The sequence below is a fragment of the Nannospalax galili genome, unplaced genomic scaffold (genome assembly GCF_000622305.1).
Source record: "Nannospalax galili isolate Female #2095 unplaced genomic scaffold, S.galili_v1.0 scaffold116, whole genome shotgun sequence".
Classification (NCBI taxonomy): Eukaryota; Metazoa; Chordata; class Mammalia; order Rodentia; family Spalacidae; genus Nannospalax; species Nannospalax galili.
Genome location: NW_008340206.1, coordinates 574888 through 592636, shown reverse-complemented (window position 1 = coordinate 592636; position 17749 = coordinate 574888). Strand labels below are relative to the sequence as shown.

At 37.1% G+C, this 17749-nt stretch overlaps 2 protein-coding genes across 2 annotated transcripts in view; one reads left to right on the top strand and one right to left on the bottom strand.

Moving 5' to 3' along the window:
• Positions 1 to 8781, top strand: part of Lrrtm3 (leucine rich repeat transmembrane neuronal 3) — a 186956-nt gene extending 178175 nt beyond the window's left edge. The window contains exon 3 of the mRNA XM_008835376.1: positions 6622 to 8781. Coding sequence (XP_008833598.1) covers positions 6622 to 6831 — 210 coding nt within the window. The 3' untranslated portion in view covers positions 6832 to 8781. The remainder of the gene's footprint in view (positions 1 to 6621) is intronic.
• The window catches only part of Ctnna3 (catenin alpha 3), a 1668564-nt gene that overhangs the window by 1134933 nt on the left and 515882 nt on the right, over positions 1 to 17749 (bottom strand). The window lies entirely within an intron of this gene.

Genomic DNA, 17749 nt, shown 5'->3' with positions numbered 1-17749 from the left:
CATGAATTCTATACAGAGAATATAAGGTTGGAATGATTTCTTTTACTTATTCAAAATTCAGAAGCTTTAAATATTATAATTTTCTGTCATAATCATGAGATATAGTATTATATATAAATATTATATGTGAATTGGAGGACCACAAATAATTGGTATTTTCACTCTATGAATCTTTTAGTAAATGACATGTATTATTGACATTGAGATACTTACTGGGAAAGTAGTTTCTAAGTCAAATGTCGCTGATTTCAATAGTACTGGTTTATCAGAATTGAAATTTTTCTTAACAGATCAGTACTCCTCATTATAAGTCATTAATGACTTCTTAACTCATATTTGGCGTGGAAAGGCTTTCTGGGGGATGTTTTCATATACCTGAATATCTATGAGTTGCATCTCTATTTAAAAATTTTATCTTATGTATATGAGTGTTTTGTCTGGATGTATGTAAGTGCATCATATGCATGCAGTGCCCATGGAGGCCAAAAGACACAGTTGGATCCCCTGGAACTGGTGGTTATTAGCTGCCATGTGAGTGCTTGGAACATGAGTCCTCTGCAAATGTAACCAGTGCTCTTAACCACTAAGCCATCTCTCCAGGACCTATGAGTTACATCTTAGTAATAATTATCTCACTTAGAAAACAGTATCCTAAAGGACTAAAGGAAAACATAGGTCATTATTAACAAGAGTTTTAACAGGTAAAAGTACTGAAACAAACTATTCTCTCATAAAGACAGGACAAGAAGTCTCTAGATGCTTTAAAGAAGATTCTGTGGAAACTCTAAAAGCAAGTCTGGGGAAGTGATAACCTCCTGTCACTCTTCCTAGTACCCTTCCAGCTAGCTAGTCAGGTACCAAGAGTCACTGTTATTTTCTAACAAACTGATTTATTATCCAAACTGGGACAGTAAGTAGAAACTGCAACTGCAACTGTTAAGCAGCTTGACCAATGGGAAGAACATATTAGTAGAACCAAGTGAAAAAGGAGAGAGAGAAAGGGACAGAGACTAGGGGATGGAGAAGGAGAGAGGGGACAGAGAAGAGAAGAGGAGAGGAGTGGGGGAGGGGCAAGGTGGAGCAGGGCAGGGTGGGGCAGGGCGAGGTGAGGAGAGGAGAAGTAGAGGAGGGGAGACGTAGAGGAGCGAGAGAAGAGAGATCATATATAGGTTAGTCTGAAAAGAAAAAATGCATTACATGGTCACTTGATGGTCCTATAAGGAGCACTGGATGCTGCCTTTGCAGCACTTGGTCGCAGATGGGGTTGACATGGATTGTTTCTGACCTTCACAGTATGTGCTTGTTTAATGCAAGTTAGGAGTTTCTCCAACACCACTCAACCATCATTCACAAGGATCTGTCCCTTCAGTGAATCCAAAATCAAAACAGATGGCTGGATTCTCAGTGGTTTCCCAAACCTCTACAACCAGTGTTTCACCTGATGTGAAAAGTATATCAAGTTTTACACTCAATATTGTAGATAGTTTAGACAAAATAGGAATGGGTTTTCCTCCATTTAAATTCTTCTGTTTAAACAATGAGACTGTCACTAATTCTTACCTGCTCTGTTCCCAAACAACTGACTCTAAATTGTAAAGAATAGCTAATCTCCCCTTCAGGTAAAAAACAAAATAAGTCTCTTAACAAGTACTGGGTACTAACACAGGAGTAGTATATTATTGAGAAGTGAGTTCTTGACATCTGACTTCCTACATTTTAAATATTTTATTTTCATTTTATGTGTATGAGTGTACTGCTTACATGTGTGTAATGCACCCATGTAATGCAATGCCCACAGAGGTCAGAAGAAGGTGTCAGATCCCCTGGAAATAGAATTAAGGATGACTGTTAGCCACCAAGTGGGTATTGGGAATCAAACCCAGGTCATCTGCAAGAGCAGTTAAAGCTTTTAACCACTGAGCTATCTCTCCCACCCCCTGACTCCCTACTTTAATTTCATGTAAGAATCTAGTACCCTGGAGCTGGAGAGATAGCTCAGTGATCAAGAACACCGGCAGCTCCTGCAAATGACCCAGATTCAGTTCCCAGCACCCACAAGATAGCTCAAAACTGTCTTATAGCTTCAGTTCCAAGTGAACCAACACCCTCTCTGGCCTCTGGGGGCATTCTATGCACATAGTGCACTTAACATACACACAGGCAAAGCACTCATACACATAAAATAAAAGTAATTTAAAAAATAATCAAGTATCGCACATTAAGAAAGTGATCAGAGGCTGGGTGTGGGCACATGCCTTTAATCCTAGCACTTGGGAAGCAGAGGCAGACTGATCTCTATGAGACTGGGGCCAGTCTGATCTATGTACCAAGTTCCAGGCCAGCTGAGGCTACAGGAAGACCCTATCTCATAAAGACCAAAAACAAAAAAAGAAAGAAAATTTTCAGTGTGCATGTATGTGATATTGAGAAGAAAAGCCACTGTAAATAGCACGTGTAGCATTTTTCATGAGAATCTGAAAACATAAATTCCTCATTGTAAATGATTAGATATAAAAAGATTCCTTTCCATGCAAATATATTTAATAAACACACTTATATTTATTTTTACTCTGTTTAGGATTCATTATATTTTATATAATCAATGTTAAAATATAGACAATGCGTACAACTACATACACTATCTACAGTACTGACAGTAAAAAATAATGTTTGCTAAAAGCCTAGTACTATTATCTTCTCAATACACACAGTGAGCTAGACTTTTGAATTTAAATGAATTTTTATTAAAACTTACTGCATTTACTTATTTATCTATGTGTTTGTGCATGTATGTGGTCGCGCATGTGGTAAGCAGAGAAGAACCCGTGGAATTCAGCTCTCTCCTTCCATTATAGGGTTCCAGGAACCAAATTCAGGATGTCAGGTTTGGTAGCAAGTGCTTTTATCCATTGAGCCATCTCAGTGTAGCCTGTAGAATGAGCCTGCATTCTGTTCTTAAATACATAATAGCAACCACATTCAAAGTGAGTATCTGGAGAATTACTTGCAGTAATTTGTAGTATCATATGGTTAAAAATAATATCATTGATCTTTTTCTATAGCTAAATCACTTGGTTGACTTGTGTGACTTTAGGTCATAACACAGTCTAGCAGAGTGGCTCATATAATATAGTAGTTTAACACATCTTCAGCTATCTGATCAGTCAATAAAGAATAAGCATGTCATTCATATCTGCATGAAATACTTAGAAATAAGAAATTGAAAAAAATTACTTAATTTTTTATTTAACAAATATTCTGTTAATAAATTTAACATGATTTCTTAGCTTAAAAATTATCTTACCATGCCAATAAACCTGCCAGCGCAAAATTTTCATATTTTGGGAAACATCTACTTGAGCTCAACTTGAAAGAACTGTGAGTAAATATATATTTGTATGCATATATAAACCAAATTAGTATATACCATAGATACATATTTACATGTATACATTCCATATTGACAATACAAATGTGTTCTACTTTCCAAACCAATGTATCATTAAACTTATTTGTCAGATCTCGTTTAAATTATTTTGAAATCATAAGTATTTGGCTATTAGATCATACATATGTGTATTTATATATATCTTTATCTGTATGTATATGTGTAAATATGTGTGTATATTCCTATAAGCGATTTCTTTCAAAATCATCTAAGTCACTCTGGAAAAATTTCTACTGTGATAGAGGCACATATGGTAAGCTGTTAGATTCTACTTATTGATACATCTTTCTATGTTATTCTCTTGATAATAAGATGCCATCAACTTTAATGTACTTTCAATTACAGAGGAAAAGATTATATGTTAAACAACTACACTGCTTGTAAGAACTACCCCAATTTCAGAAATATTAAATGTCAAAAAAGCCCTGACATTTAAATAATATAACCCATGTGTCTGGTATGTCAAAATAAGTTATATTCAACAATATATTCAGCCATCTAATTGCTGTGGTTCAAAGTAGGATTGGCACTGGAATGACTTGCAGCCTCTGGATTGTAAATCTAGCAGGGAGCTATGTGTGCGCACAAATACACACAGAATAAATGCATTATGGCATTGCATTCATCAAAATTTAATCATGGAAATCCCAATTCTCAAAGTACAGTTAATTCTACATAAGCCAGGAATGATTCAGTATATAAGAGGTGTAAGTTTCAATGGCAAATAATATATAAATATACAGGGACTGGAGAGATGGTTCAGTGGTTAAGAGCACTGGCTTCTCTCGCAATGGACCTGGATTCAGTTCCCAGCACCTACACGGAGGCTAACAACCATTTGTAACTCCAGTTCCAGGGGATCTGACATCTTCTGACCTCCAGGAGCATTGCATGACACAGGTGCACTTATACACATAAAGGCAATATACTCACACATAAAATAAAAATAAATAAAGTATTTAAGTATATATACATATACAATCCTGCAGGTTAGTGACCCAGAGCACATTATAGAGCATTGATTTCCCACAAGATAATATAAAACTCATGTACACAGTAACAGTTCTGTTCTTGGTCTTTCCTATAACTTAAGCCTCTCATGCTGCACAATTACTTTTACATAATATACCTTAGTATATTTTAGTTATCAGATCTATTTCACTTATAACAAAGGGAATTCTAACTTCAGGTGGAAGCATACTATTTTACTGTTATGTGTTCTTTTATGATCTTTCAATTATCTTGACTATTTTTAAAAGTGTATTAGATTCCTATGTCAGAAAACTTCATGTTTCAAATTTTAGAAATCCACAAAACTAGGAAGGATTAAACAAGAATTCCATTTAATGAACTGTATTATACTTTTACCTCAAGGACTAAAACTTTACATTTGGTGTGTTGAAATATTCATATTATAAACAATCTCAAAACATGTGAATATTTATTATGAAGGAAATAATTTTTTACTGAAAGAGAAATTATGTGGGTAAGAGGGCAGGACTAGAAAGAGAGGAGGAGAAGGGGTTCTGTTCATGGAGAGGGAAGGGGAGAATGCATAGAAGCCAATCAAAGAATAAAACCCAGACGTCTCATCTTCCATAGTCTGTGCTCTAATCTCAGCTGAGATCAGAACATTCAGTCTGAGGTGCTCAAACAGAAACACATTTTATCCATTTGCCTAACAAGAACAGTACAAGTTTTCATAGAAGGACATTCAACAACATGAATTAACAACTATGATATATGAGTTCATTTTCAGATTCAATAACAATACTGCAGACTGAATGCATTTCAAAGAAAGGTGGTTTATTGTGGTTTGGATTCTGGAGGTTAAAAGTCTTGGGAACTCATGTGTGATGGACTTCTTGCTGGCAGAGCCCCATAGAGACACAGGGCTTCATATAAGAGTAAGGGACTTTGAGTGTGTGTGTGTGTGTGTGTGTGTGTGTGTGTGTGTGTGTGTGAAATAAATATAGATATATAGATATAGATGATCTATCAGTCTGTCTCCCTCCTAGAAACCCACAGAATTCAGTCCTGGGGGCCCTGAATTAATGATTTCATCTAACCCTGATCATTTCCCACAAATCCAGCTCTAAACATGGATCAGGTTGTTCCTTTGTAAAGCTTAAATTTCAACATATGCAGCTTTTGAAAACCTTCAGACAAAATCTACACCATAGCAGACAGACACTGAACTAAGATTGGGGCTAACAGTTTCTCAAAGCTACTTAATTTTTAGACCAAGTTTTTATCTTATGGAGAAAAGAAACAGGAATGTTCTTTGGACTTTGATATCTGATTGCTTCTAAGACTACTGTTGCTTCTAAACAATGTGTCTGCCTTCTGTTCACTTCTGTTACCTTTGTCATGACTGGCTTCACTCTTTGACTCTTGCTTTCTCTGAGGAGGAAGGAAGTCCCTCTTCCAGCAGCACCACTGTCCCTTCAAAGTAGCATCACCCTTTGAAGCCTGTCAAACCTAGAGAAGCCATGGATCTTTGCCCTGGGTATTTTCTACCCTCTAAATTTTAGATGCACAGACTAAACTATAGACCTTCATGTTTTAAGGAATCTTCATGACCAAGTAGTGTTCAGAAATGATTGATAAAAGACAGAACAACTTGGCAGCTATCCTCTGAGGCAGTTAGTCCTCAAAGTGAGTTTTTCAAATTAACTGCAGCAGCATTAACTTGGAACATGTAAGAAATACAGATTGCAGCCCCTACCTCAGACCTACAGAATTGGAAACTTGCAGGGCAATGGGACAGGTAGTTGAAGAACAGAAAGGAAATTTTTATTCATAACAAGTTTCATTTGTACCCTAGAGCCATAAATAACCAAATAGTACTTATCTTCATTCAAAAGCACAATTTTAGTTTAGAGAAAGCCATTGTCTTGACTTTCCAAGGAAGAAACTTTTATCATTTTTAGACTCATTAACACAGCCATTTATCTGAAGTTTCTACAAAGGAATTAAGCAGCACCACCCCAGGTTTCAAACGTGGAACTCATTTTACGTGAGAATGAGGGACAGAGGTGGAACAGTGTGGGGATGGCAGAGCCGCAGATGTAACCATATAGGTCAGATCGCCGCTTCACAGTCGCCAAGTCTTGCCCTGAAAGTTGCCTGTGTTTTCATAACTGATTTTTCTCCATGTCATTTTTCCCCAGATACCTTTATCAATGAATGTGTCAAGCTTTCTGGCATACGACCAGCCCACAATAAGTTACTGTGGGGTCCATCATGAACTTCTCTCCCATAAGTCCTTTGAAACGAATGCACAGGAAGATACGATGGAAAGCCACCTAGAGACTGAGCTGGACCTGAGCACAATCACAACAGCTGGCCGCATTAGTGATCATAAACCGCAGCTGGCTTGACCGAGTTGAGCGGTAGCCCAGGGTTGCTACCGAACTGTACCCTCAAGGACAAAATGAGGAAGATTTGTTCATTGTGACTTTCACAAACAAAAATGCCCTGTTTAAAATAAACAAAATTCCAAGATTGATTCGTGAAATATGAAATAAAGAAGACATGAATTGTTTCAAGTCTATACTTTGTAATTAGCTAAGTTGTGCAGTATTTTTTGACTTCGACAGAGTATGACCCTGAGGGGGAAAAAAAGAGAAAATGAATCATTTTTCCCCAAACTCATCCTACCTATGTGTAAAAATTGTACAGCGCTAATGTATTTTTCATATTACAAAGTTTCGATTCTAGAAACTGGTATGTACAGTACCATAATTTAATTACGTTTTACTTTACACCTTTCAGTTTCTAAAATTTTAAATTAACAAAAATGACTTCTGTGTTACTGAGAGTTACTTGGTTTTGTAGGGACTGTTTTGTTACTGCTTTCGTGCCCAGAAACCTTGACTCTAAAATTCTGTGCTGTGCGAACGATGCACGATTTTTATCGTTATCAGGCTTTACTGCGTAGAATTTTATCTACTTGTTCCAGAAATAATACATTAACCAAAAGACGATTTAATTGTTCAGACTTGTAAGGAGATTCTTCAATTACATAGACAGGTTTTTCTTATAAATGAAAAAAAACTCAGATTTTTTTTTTAATCAGTTCTTCTCAGACTTAACTGTTGCCTTGAATTACAGCCTAGTTTCTAAGCAGTGAAATGTAAAGATAAAGAGGGATATTTTAATAGCATATTTCCAAATGAATGACTCATTATTTCATTCCTTTGAGTAACCATTGTTAAGGGTAGAGGAGAGCATGGACCAAACATCCCTCGAAACAAAGGCTGTAACCACAGCAACAGACTTTGATGTACTTACAAGGTGCATCAACTGGTGACAAGGAAAAACTTTTGTTACATCTCATTATTGTCAAGACAAGGTAGGAGGATGCAGCATAATAATTGTACAGTAGCAATTTTTCTGTTAATTAACCCAAAGTGGTTTACCTAAAAATAACCACCAGTCAGTGCAAAATGTGCCTGGTTCTTAAGACAACTTTTCATTTAGAACTGTGAAACTATATTTTGGGAACATTTCAAAGGAAAAATGTGGAATTTTTTATATTGTGTGCTACCTTGATTCTCTCCTGAGAAAGAACTTTAAATATCTACATTGCTTTCAGGATAGACTTCTGAGCCATAGTGGGGAAAGCTTCAACACAGAACTAGACTGTAATGATGTTTCATTGTTTATATTGCTATTCGTTTGGGGATTTATCTACAAATTATCTGAAATATTAACTAAGAGTAATTGGACACCAACCCAAATCACATGTTGGTTGTATGATTGTGTTTTAAACATAATTCAAATCAACATAAGGAAACCTGACTTCCCAGCAACTGAAATGATCAATTTGTTGTTATTTACCTGACAGGTTATTATTTGAAAATATGCATGGTTATCACGCATTCCTTTTTGTTTTAGAGGGCTTCAAATTCAAAATTGCAAGTATCAATTACTATTACATGAGAAAAAGCATTTCTTTATGGTCTCATTTTATATTCGTGACAGCGAAAATAGAGAAAGAATATGACAATCTGATAGGATTCAACAGGGGTCCAAAAAAATTAAAAAGCATTAAAGAAAAGAGCTAGTGAAAAGCAATGTCAAACGTAATTTTCTATCTCCTCCAAAGACAGTCTATCTGTAAGCATCTAGTTTCCCATGGATTGACCGAGCAAACATAAGAGCAACTTCCGGAAGAACTTAAAAGTTGGAAAGCAAATATCTGAAGCAAAATGTTGGACGAAGCAAACTATTAACTTTAATGTAACTATAAATGTCACCGTACTTGTGTCAAATAGTAAGCATCTCAGATTTTGTAACATATTTTGCATAAATTATTTGCTATTCAATTTTTTGTCATTTAAGTCTAATTTTAATCTTAACTTTTTCAATTTCTAATTTCTTTGCAATGTATTATTCTAATTATTCTCAGTCCTTTACAGTGAGATTTCAGTTTGAACAAAATTTATACAGGGTTACAAATCTATTCTTTGTGAGTCTGAAATCAAATGGAGAATTTTATTATGTACACTAAAATGTCATTTGCAACTTTTTCATCAGAAGTCATTCTTGCAAAGATCGAAAGAGGATTAATTTGTGTAACTAAGCACTTTCAAACTTTTCCCAGATGCTTTTCAAATTGATAAATAATTTTTAAGAACTTTTAAGGTTCTAAGGAGTCTTGCAAATGTATGCCCTTGATTTCTCTTTGCAAAGCACTTTGTTTCTTAAACATTTCAATGTATTATTTTTATTAATTCTTGGAAAATTTCATATATGCATATGACACATTTTAATCATATTCACCTCGCATTCCTCCCCCTAACTCCACCCAGATTCAACCTCATCCCCCAACATACATATATATATATATATATATATATATATCCCACGAGTCAAATTTGTGTTGCCCGTATGTGCATGGGTATGGGGCCATCCTCCTGACCATGGTGGACCTGCCAGGGACTACACCCTTGAAGAAAACTGACTCTCCTCCCCTAGAAGGCTTTCCTAAACATTTTGAGTTCATCTAAAGTAAAGGAATATCAGGACTGGAGATATGGCTCTGCAGTTAAAGGTACCAGTTGTTCTTGCAGAGGACCCCACATTCAGTTCCCAGTACTCACCTGGCAGCTAACAACCTTTGGTAACCAGTTCCAGGGGATCCAATGTTCTGTGGGAATTGCATGCACATGGTGTACTTACATACATGCAGGCAAAACACTCATACACATAAAATAAGACAGAATTTAAACAAAGAACTATCAGTAGGAGCCACAGCCTTGGATCTATAGTTAAAAGTACCTGTTTCTTCAGTAAGAAGCCAATAACCTACAAATTTTGAGAAATTTCATATTTGAAATGAAGTCCAAAGTGTCTTTAACAAGAAAAAAATGGATACTTGGTTATGTCATTTTTTTTTTTCTGCCTTCTCAGGGTTGGGGAAGTCATTGGTGATAAAAACTTGCCAGACAAGATGATGCCTAGAATCTTTATCACACATATTTATTTTATGTTAGTTTCTGTCATAAATTTTTATTACTAATTCTTGTTTCAACAATTGATATTCTCCCATTTCCTCCTCCTCACCACCTGCCCAATCTCTATGTGCCCCTTTGAGGGCCACTGCCCACCACTATACAAGTCAAAAAGGCTGTTTACCTGTTGGTTTTCCGTTGTCAGTGGTGGTGGTGGTGGTTTGTTGGTTTTTTGTTTTGTTTTGTTTTTTTAAGTTGGAAAATGGAGTGTGACTCGGCATGATTACAACAGTGGCTGAAACACATGATAAAATCTGGACCACATTCTGGGGTTTGCAGGGTACATGGATTCTCTCATTCTGTCTTCCTTAACAGTGTCTGAAGACACATTAACATCACAAAAGGTGAGGCCTCCTTCAAGAACACAGAGCTACTAATTGGTGCAGTTGAACCACTCTAAAAGTCCAGAGCTTATCTTTCCATTATACTAAAAGCTTTTTCTCTCTGGTCAAAGCCAAAGAACTTCCACAGATAACAGAGAGAATAAAAAGAAAAAAAAATTTGGCAAGCCATTTAGTAATCTGTAATTTAACTCAGTTCTCTCTGTGCAATGTATAAGCCCAGGGAAGTCTTTGTGGACTGTTCTAGGCTACCCTCTGAAAATCTTTTGTTCAGAGGTCTAGTCAACAAATTTCTTTTTATACAAGATCAGTTGTAAATATGTAGCTCAGTTATTCCCAAGATACGATACAAGTAGACCTGAGTGCAAAAAAGACACAAGAAGAGAAACAAAAATTAATTGAAAATGAAATTGTTTAATTATTTTAAAAATCCACAATTCAGGGTTGAACACCTGTGCAACTGAATACATATTTGATTCCTAATTGATTATAAAGACTTTTTGTTTCTTTTTGTGTTTTGGCAGGAGCTTTTAAACCATGAAGTTTTTAAAGTATCATAACAAAGAACAATTTTCCTATTATAAGAAAAATAAAACATCAGTTATTCAAGCAGGCATGGATACCAAAACCTATGACAATCTAAATATTTTCATTTTTCAAGTCTCTATCTCTGTTTCCCCCTGAATGTTCTAGAAAAATCATAAAACCAGCAAAAATTTTAATATAAATCGTATTTTTGGAAGAAAATAAATCCCAAATTTAACACTCAAAACAAACTACATAGCCCAATTTGAACTTGAATCTGTCTGCTTTCATAAACTGCTTAGAAATTGCAAAATTATTTGCAAAAATATTTTCTAAAATAAAACCACTGTTTATGAGAGTAAAAATACACTTGGTTTTGACTATTCCTGACTGGAAGATAGATATCATCTCTGAAACTAAACACTAAAAATAAGTAAGGAAACTGAAAATATAAAAACAGAACTGATGTGAACTGTAACTAAGCTAGAAGAGGGAAAATCAGGTGCTCAGAACAGGTAGCTCATGAGCACGCAGAGGCAAGGGGCCTGGCAGAAGTCCTGCCTCACACAAAAAACTAAGCAATCCTCATAGTAAATATAAGAACATTTTACAGCTTGCGTGTGTGTGCGTGCGCGCACATGCACGCGTGTGTGTGTGCATGTGTGCAAGTATACACGTGTGCATGCACAAGCATGTAGAGGCAGTGATCCTCAGGTGTCATCCATCTTGGTTTTTCCCACAAGGTCTGTCCCTGGGACCAGGGGCAGGTCAAATAGGCTAGGCTAGTTGGCCTGCAAGCCCTAAGCTCTGCCTCCCTGCCACAACATTCAGCTTTTTTACAAGGGGGATCAAACTCAAGTCTTCATGCTTGTACGTCAAGCACTTTAGTAACTTTACCTATGTCCCAGGCTGTGTTATAGCTCTTAACAGCTGACCACATCATTAGTAGTACTACATGTCAGAACGCATCAACAATTTCAAGCTCCTGATGGGTTGGTTTCACAGTGAGAACTTGGATGAACTGTTCTAATAGTAAGAAGTTCATCCAACCACACCCATCACCAGAGTACCTCCCCTCAGCTGTCCCTAAGTAGCGCCTCCAGTGATGGAAGATCCAGGATTGATGCTTTCAAGACTGTGACAAACACACAGGGTGGAGTAGACTAACAATCAGCAACTGTGTTTATTTCACATGCAACTACCTTGGGGAGGGGGGGGATTTGAAAATTTAAAAGCAAACAAACACCAAAATGGAAATGAGTTCTTTTTAAAGGTGTCCTATGGCTTGCAATAGGTTTTATTGTGAGGTATAAAACAACCTATATTTTTAAAAAATTAAATTCAGAGTTAAAGTCATGCTTTAAAAAATCTACAGTTGACCGCCTTTCTCAAGGACACAGAGCTCCAGGTCTCGAGGATTGAAAGAACTCAAGGTCCCTCCTCCTTGCTCTCAAATACTCCTAGATTTGATTTCATAGGATATTTGTCTTGCAAAAACCTGAATGAAACTTTTGTATGTGTATAAATCAAATACTATTTCAAATTCACAGGAGACCCTTAATAAAGGATCCTTGCAGTAAATCCTTTTTGTTTTCTAATCTGAAACACCAGCCACTGGTGAGGACACTGATCTCATTGTTTCTCGTGTACACAATACAGCGCACTTGGACCAATATGACAAATCCACGATGAAGTCTTTGCCTCTGATTACACAAAACAAGGAACTGACTCCAGGTTCTAAGTTGGTCTAGATGAAGGAACCATTTCAGTCAGTTATACTTACTGACTTTAATCTGGATTAATGTGAGAAGTGAATAAAGATAGAATATATAAAGTTGAGAGGTTTTATTTATTTGTTTGAACTTTTGGCACCTATCATATACTCGCAGCTATTGTTAAGAGGTGGAGATGACTCCAAATGGCTGCATGTACTGAGTCGCAGTCTCTGAGATCACACCCAACATATACATTGTGAATGCAATGCGCAAATATAGGTTGATCACAGAGTCTAGAAAAACATGGCCAAATGGATTTACTTTTTCCCATGGCATTGCATTGCTTTTTATTCTGATTTAAAAGTATTAATTCTGTGTTTTATTATACCAGTGTGAGTCAGACAGCTACAAAAAAAAAAATCCCAGGTTGCTTCCTGGCAAACTGTTTAAAGACTTTGCTCCTTTAACTCTTTCAACGGGTAAATTTGAAAATAGCCTGCAAGCTATTTAACTTGTTAGTTACTCCCCTGGATAGTAATATAGCAATAAAAAACGCTGGAGGTAGAGAGGGGTGAGAATTCATTTATGATATCGCAGGCACTGAATTCTCATCTTGTCCTTAAGCCACATTAGAACAGAGGGTTTAAAGAGGAAACTAAGCAGCAGTTCCATAACTTTCCGAAACAGGAGACTTGAGGCTTCAAATCTAGATTTGTCAAGATGCCCTCCCTACCACCCTGCAGCACATTTTAAAACACGAAAGGTGATTTTATTTAGTACAAGTAGACTAATGTGTGGTTAATGCAGGATGAAGCTGGATGTACTAGAAACCAAATACATTTCCATCATTCCAAATTGAAAAATTATACTCTGTAAAGATTTCTTTCAAAATCCCAAGTTATTATCTTAATGGAAAGAAACATCACTACCCTCTTGAGGTGTTAGGTATTAGTTCCTTTAAAAAGTGAACATTTAAAAGAAAAATCCTAGGCTGGTGAGATGGTTCAGCAGCTGCTGTCAAGCCTAAGGACCTGAGTTTTATCCCAGAACTCACATATAGAAGGAAGGGAATGATTGCAAAAGTTATCTTCTGACCTCCACATGCAGACCATGGCCTACACACACACACACACACACACACACACACACACACACACACACACACACACTAAATGTAAAATAATAGTCCTTCAAAAAGTAAACACTCAAAAAATGTTTGTTACATATCTGCATTCCCAATCATCTAAATGCTATTTTTAAAATTCTAACCCAAATGTAAGAAATTTTCCTTAATATTACCTTGAGCTGACAATAAAAATAAAGGTTATCAAAAACTAAAATCTTGTGGATGAACAATCAATAAAGTAATCAAGTACAAATAATGTAGTAAAAATAATATCAATATCCATAGTCATGAAATGTCAGCTAGCTAAGAAAGGCACGGGTTGTAGAGAATTTCCTGTGAATGACTCTGTATGGAAATAGTCTGATTTGCTTTGTATGTTATTTGCTGAGACAGGGTCTCACTTTCTGTAACCCAGGCTGTACTGGAGCAGTAGACTGCTGTATACTCCAGCCTGGCCTCAAACCCATGGAATCCTCCTGCCTGGGCCTCACAAGTTCTGGGATTACAGGGATGAGCCATCACACCTGGCTGTGCCAGTATTCTTTAATGGGTAGTACTACTAACACAAATGATACGGGATTTGGGACTATGTTACATAAAGATGATAACCCTCACAACAATACAGACTCTACTGAGAACAAAATACACGGTTTATAAAAAGTAAATGTGGAAGTAATTTTCAAAGAAAAACTCCCATCTTCACATAGGTCTTCCTCAGGCTTGTTATTCACGAATGACTCTTAAATAATCTCTCGACTTCATTAGTGATTCCAGGAGCTTTGTGTTAAACTACTGAGCTGCCTCCTCTACTTCTCCCTGAACCTGCATAAACCACGTAACATCATTGGGAAATTACATTAGCATCTTACTCCATAACACTATCTGAACATGCAGCATGCATGTAAAAATGTGCTTTTATAATACATGCAGGATTTCAACAGTCAGTGAGATACTCTGTAAGTCACATTTACTAAAAATGACCACAACTCTAACAACAAAACCAGGCTGTAAACTTAACACAGTTAATGGACCAAACAGGTAAAACCTTTTCTGACAACCCCTATTCTGGTACTGTTGCCACAATAGAGAAATGTTATCTGAAATATCTGGAATAATTCTAAATAGACAACAAAGGAACTCCTGGCATCTGAACTGAAGATATGGGGAGAGATAGGAGGACAGATGTTACATGCACTGAGAGGTAAGTGAAGAAAATGGGGTGCATGGTTACATGACATGTAAGGAAGCACTAAAAATGAGCCTCATAACTGTTAGGACTCATCTATCAAAGTGACCCCATCTCCCCAAATAGCACCAGAAGATGTGAATGAAGCCTCCAATTCATGAGCGATATGAAGGGGGACACATCATACTCCAACAGTATATCATATGCACCAACAAAGGCCAACACAGACATTATGGAGGTAAGAGAAAGCAGATATTCATGATGGCAATACGTATTAGAGGGTGGTAGAGATGATGCATATCACTGTATCAGAAAAGAGAGTGTTGTGAGTGAATGAACTGATCCAAGAACTGTAATTACTACTTCACCAGAGAAAAACTGAAAAGCCTAAGTAGAAGATTCAAACTAAATGCTCAGCGATCATTTCAAGGTCAAATTTGAAATAGTCTAAAACTATAAACCCCCAATCGTTGCTTCAACCATATGAATAATCCCATTGATTCGCACAAAACTAATCAAAATCTGACATTGAGAAATGAACTGTAATTTTAAATATACACCATCTGTTCTTACTGATTTACATATTGGCTTTCAATTACAGATTCACAAATATAGTACCCTGTCATTCTTCTCTGCCATAAGGCAATTATCACAGTGGATCACCCACCACAGTGGAGAGCCAGAAATGGGAGCTCTAAGGCCCTCTGTCAGATCTTGACCCAGGTACGGATAGCACTCATTATTTCTAGGTCTTATTTCATTGTCATTTATAAAGTAAGAAAATTATTGCCTTGAGGTAAGACTACAGAAACCTGTATCAGCTCTAGTGTGACTACATAACGAAGGGTCCTAGAGAAAGACACCAAACATCTCTACACACAGGCTATCTGAAGGAAAACTTAACGACCCTTGTCTACATTTCTTTTGACTTCTGGATTGGATGAAATCTACATTTCTTTTGACTTCTGGATTGGATGAAATCTTAATTTCAGCATGTTAGACACTGTTGGTCAGCTTTCCATAGCTGTGACCAAAATACCCGAGAAAACAACTTAAAAGGAGGAGGGCTCTACTTTGCCTCCTAGGTTTATAGGGCTGGGACCACAGTCCTTGATGCCATTGTTTCTAGTCCTGAGGGGAGGCTGCACATCCTGGCATGCGAAGCTAATTGCAGAGGCTGCTCACCTCACGGTGTATGGACAGAGAAAGAATGGGAGGCCCAGAGCAAGACTCAGCCCCCAAGGACATCCTTCAGTGAGCAGTACCTTCATCTAGGCCCCACCTACCACAGTCACCTGCAAATCCCCAAACAGCACCACAAGATTGAACCAACCCTGTACTATATAAGCCCTATGGGGGAGGGTCATATCCAGACCACTCCAGACATTCTTTAAAACCAAGACAATTGCCTCTTTAACAAATGTTTCTTGAACCAACGCTGCCTTTTACACATAGGTTTTCACAATCAGCCCTTGCTATATACTTCTTCACTTTGGAGTTGGGTACACAGTCTTTTTTGACCTTTCCTTGCCCTCTGATTCCAGTTATGTGACAAAGTATGTGAGTTGGAAACAATACTTTGATACTTCCTCTAGAGAATCAGAAGACCCTTCTAAAGATAATATTTTATCTTCTTTTAATTTTAATTTTATTATTATTACCTGCATGTAGGTAAGTGCACCCATGTCGTGCAATGCCCACAGAGGTCAGAAGAGGCTGTTGGGTCCCCTGGGACTGGAGTTACGGACAGTTGTTAGCTGCCATGTGGGCACTGGGATTCTGCAAGAACAACCAGTGTTCTTAACCACTGAGCCATCTCTCCAGCCCCAACAATATTTTATCGAATGCAAAATAGAAAGGCAGTTTGAGGCCACTTCTTTTAAACTCTAACTTTTAAATTTGATAGTTTTCAGACAGGCTAAATGTACACCTTCTTTCCACTAAGAATAGCACATACATAAGTAATGTGCTATTATGAAAACATGGTTTTGCTGTCATGCACATTCATTTCAGGGGCAGACCAAAGACAACTGATCATTCTATGATTGCCACCAGAAAGAATGGGGACTTATTTCCTAAAACAATGACTTAAATCCAAGCACTTAATAACAACTAACAGATTATAACAACATAATACTGGATGTTTACTTTTCTAAAGATTTTTTTTAACTTTTAAAAACACTTTATTGAGAATTTCATACATGCATATAAGGTGTTTTGATCAAATCCACGCCCACTCCCTCCCCTCCAACTCCTCCCATATCTCCCCATCACTTTTTTCTGACAACTTTGTATACTTTTTCTCTCTTTCTTTTTTTAAAATGGGGCTTTTGCTACTCTAACATTCCCCCCTCTGAAGAGGTAACCCTAAAATCCTTTTAGGGATTAGATAAGAGCTCCCAAATACTTCTGACATTTTTGGCCTTTGGAACATAGTATGTTACTAACAGGCCCAAGTACATTTTGACTTTAGCCAAGAAACTGGTTACTTGGGGGGGGGGTCTTTCTTACCCCAAACTGCCTAGCCAATTCCTACCTCCTATTCTTATCACGCCATCCTCTGAAGGGGTTACCCAAATTGCCAATAGGGACTAGAGACGCAGACCTCTCTGGCTTCTTCCATGCTGAACAAGGACACAGGGTGAGGCAATTGGGGTACCCCTTCAGTGGATCTATCTAAAAGACCCCCAAATTGCATAACTTTTATCTGAAGGGAGAAAAGAAAGTCCTTGACTGGTAAATAGGAGATGTGAAAGAGAAGTAAAGGCAAGAGTAGATAGCATTACAAGTTCAGATAGGGAACTAGAAAAAGTCAGGACAATTTTCAAATATTCATATCAGAGTCCATTGGGATTTCTTGACGAGAGCTTCCAAAAGCATCCCTCTA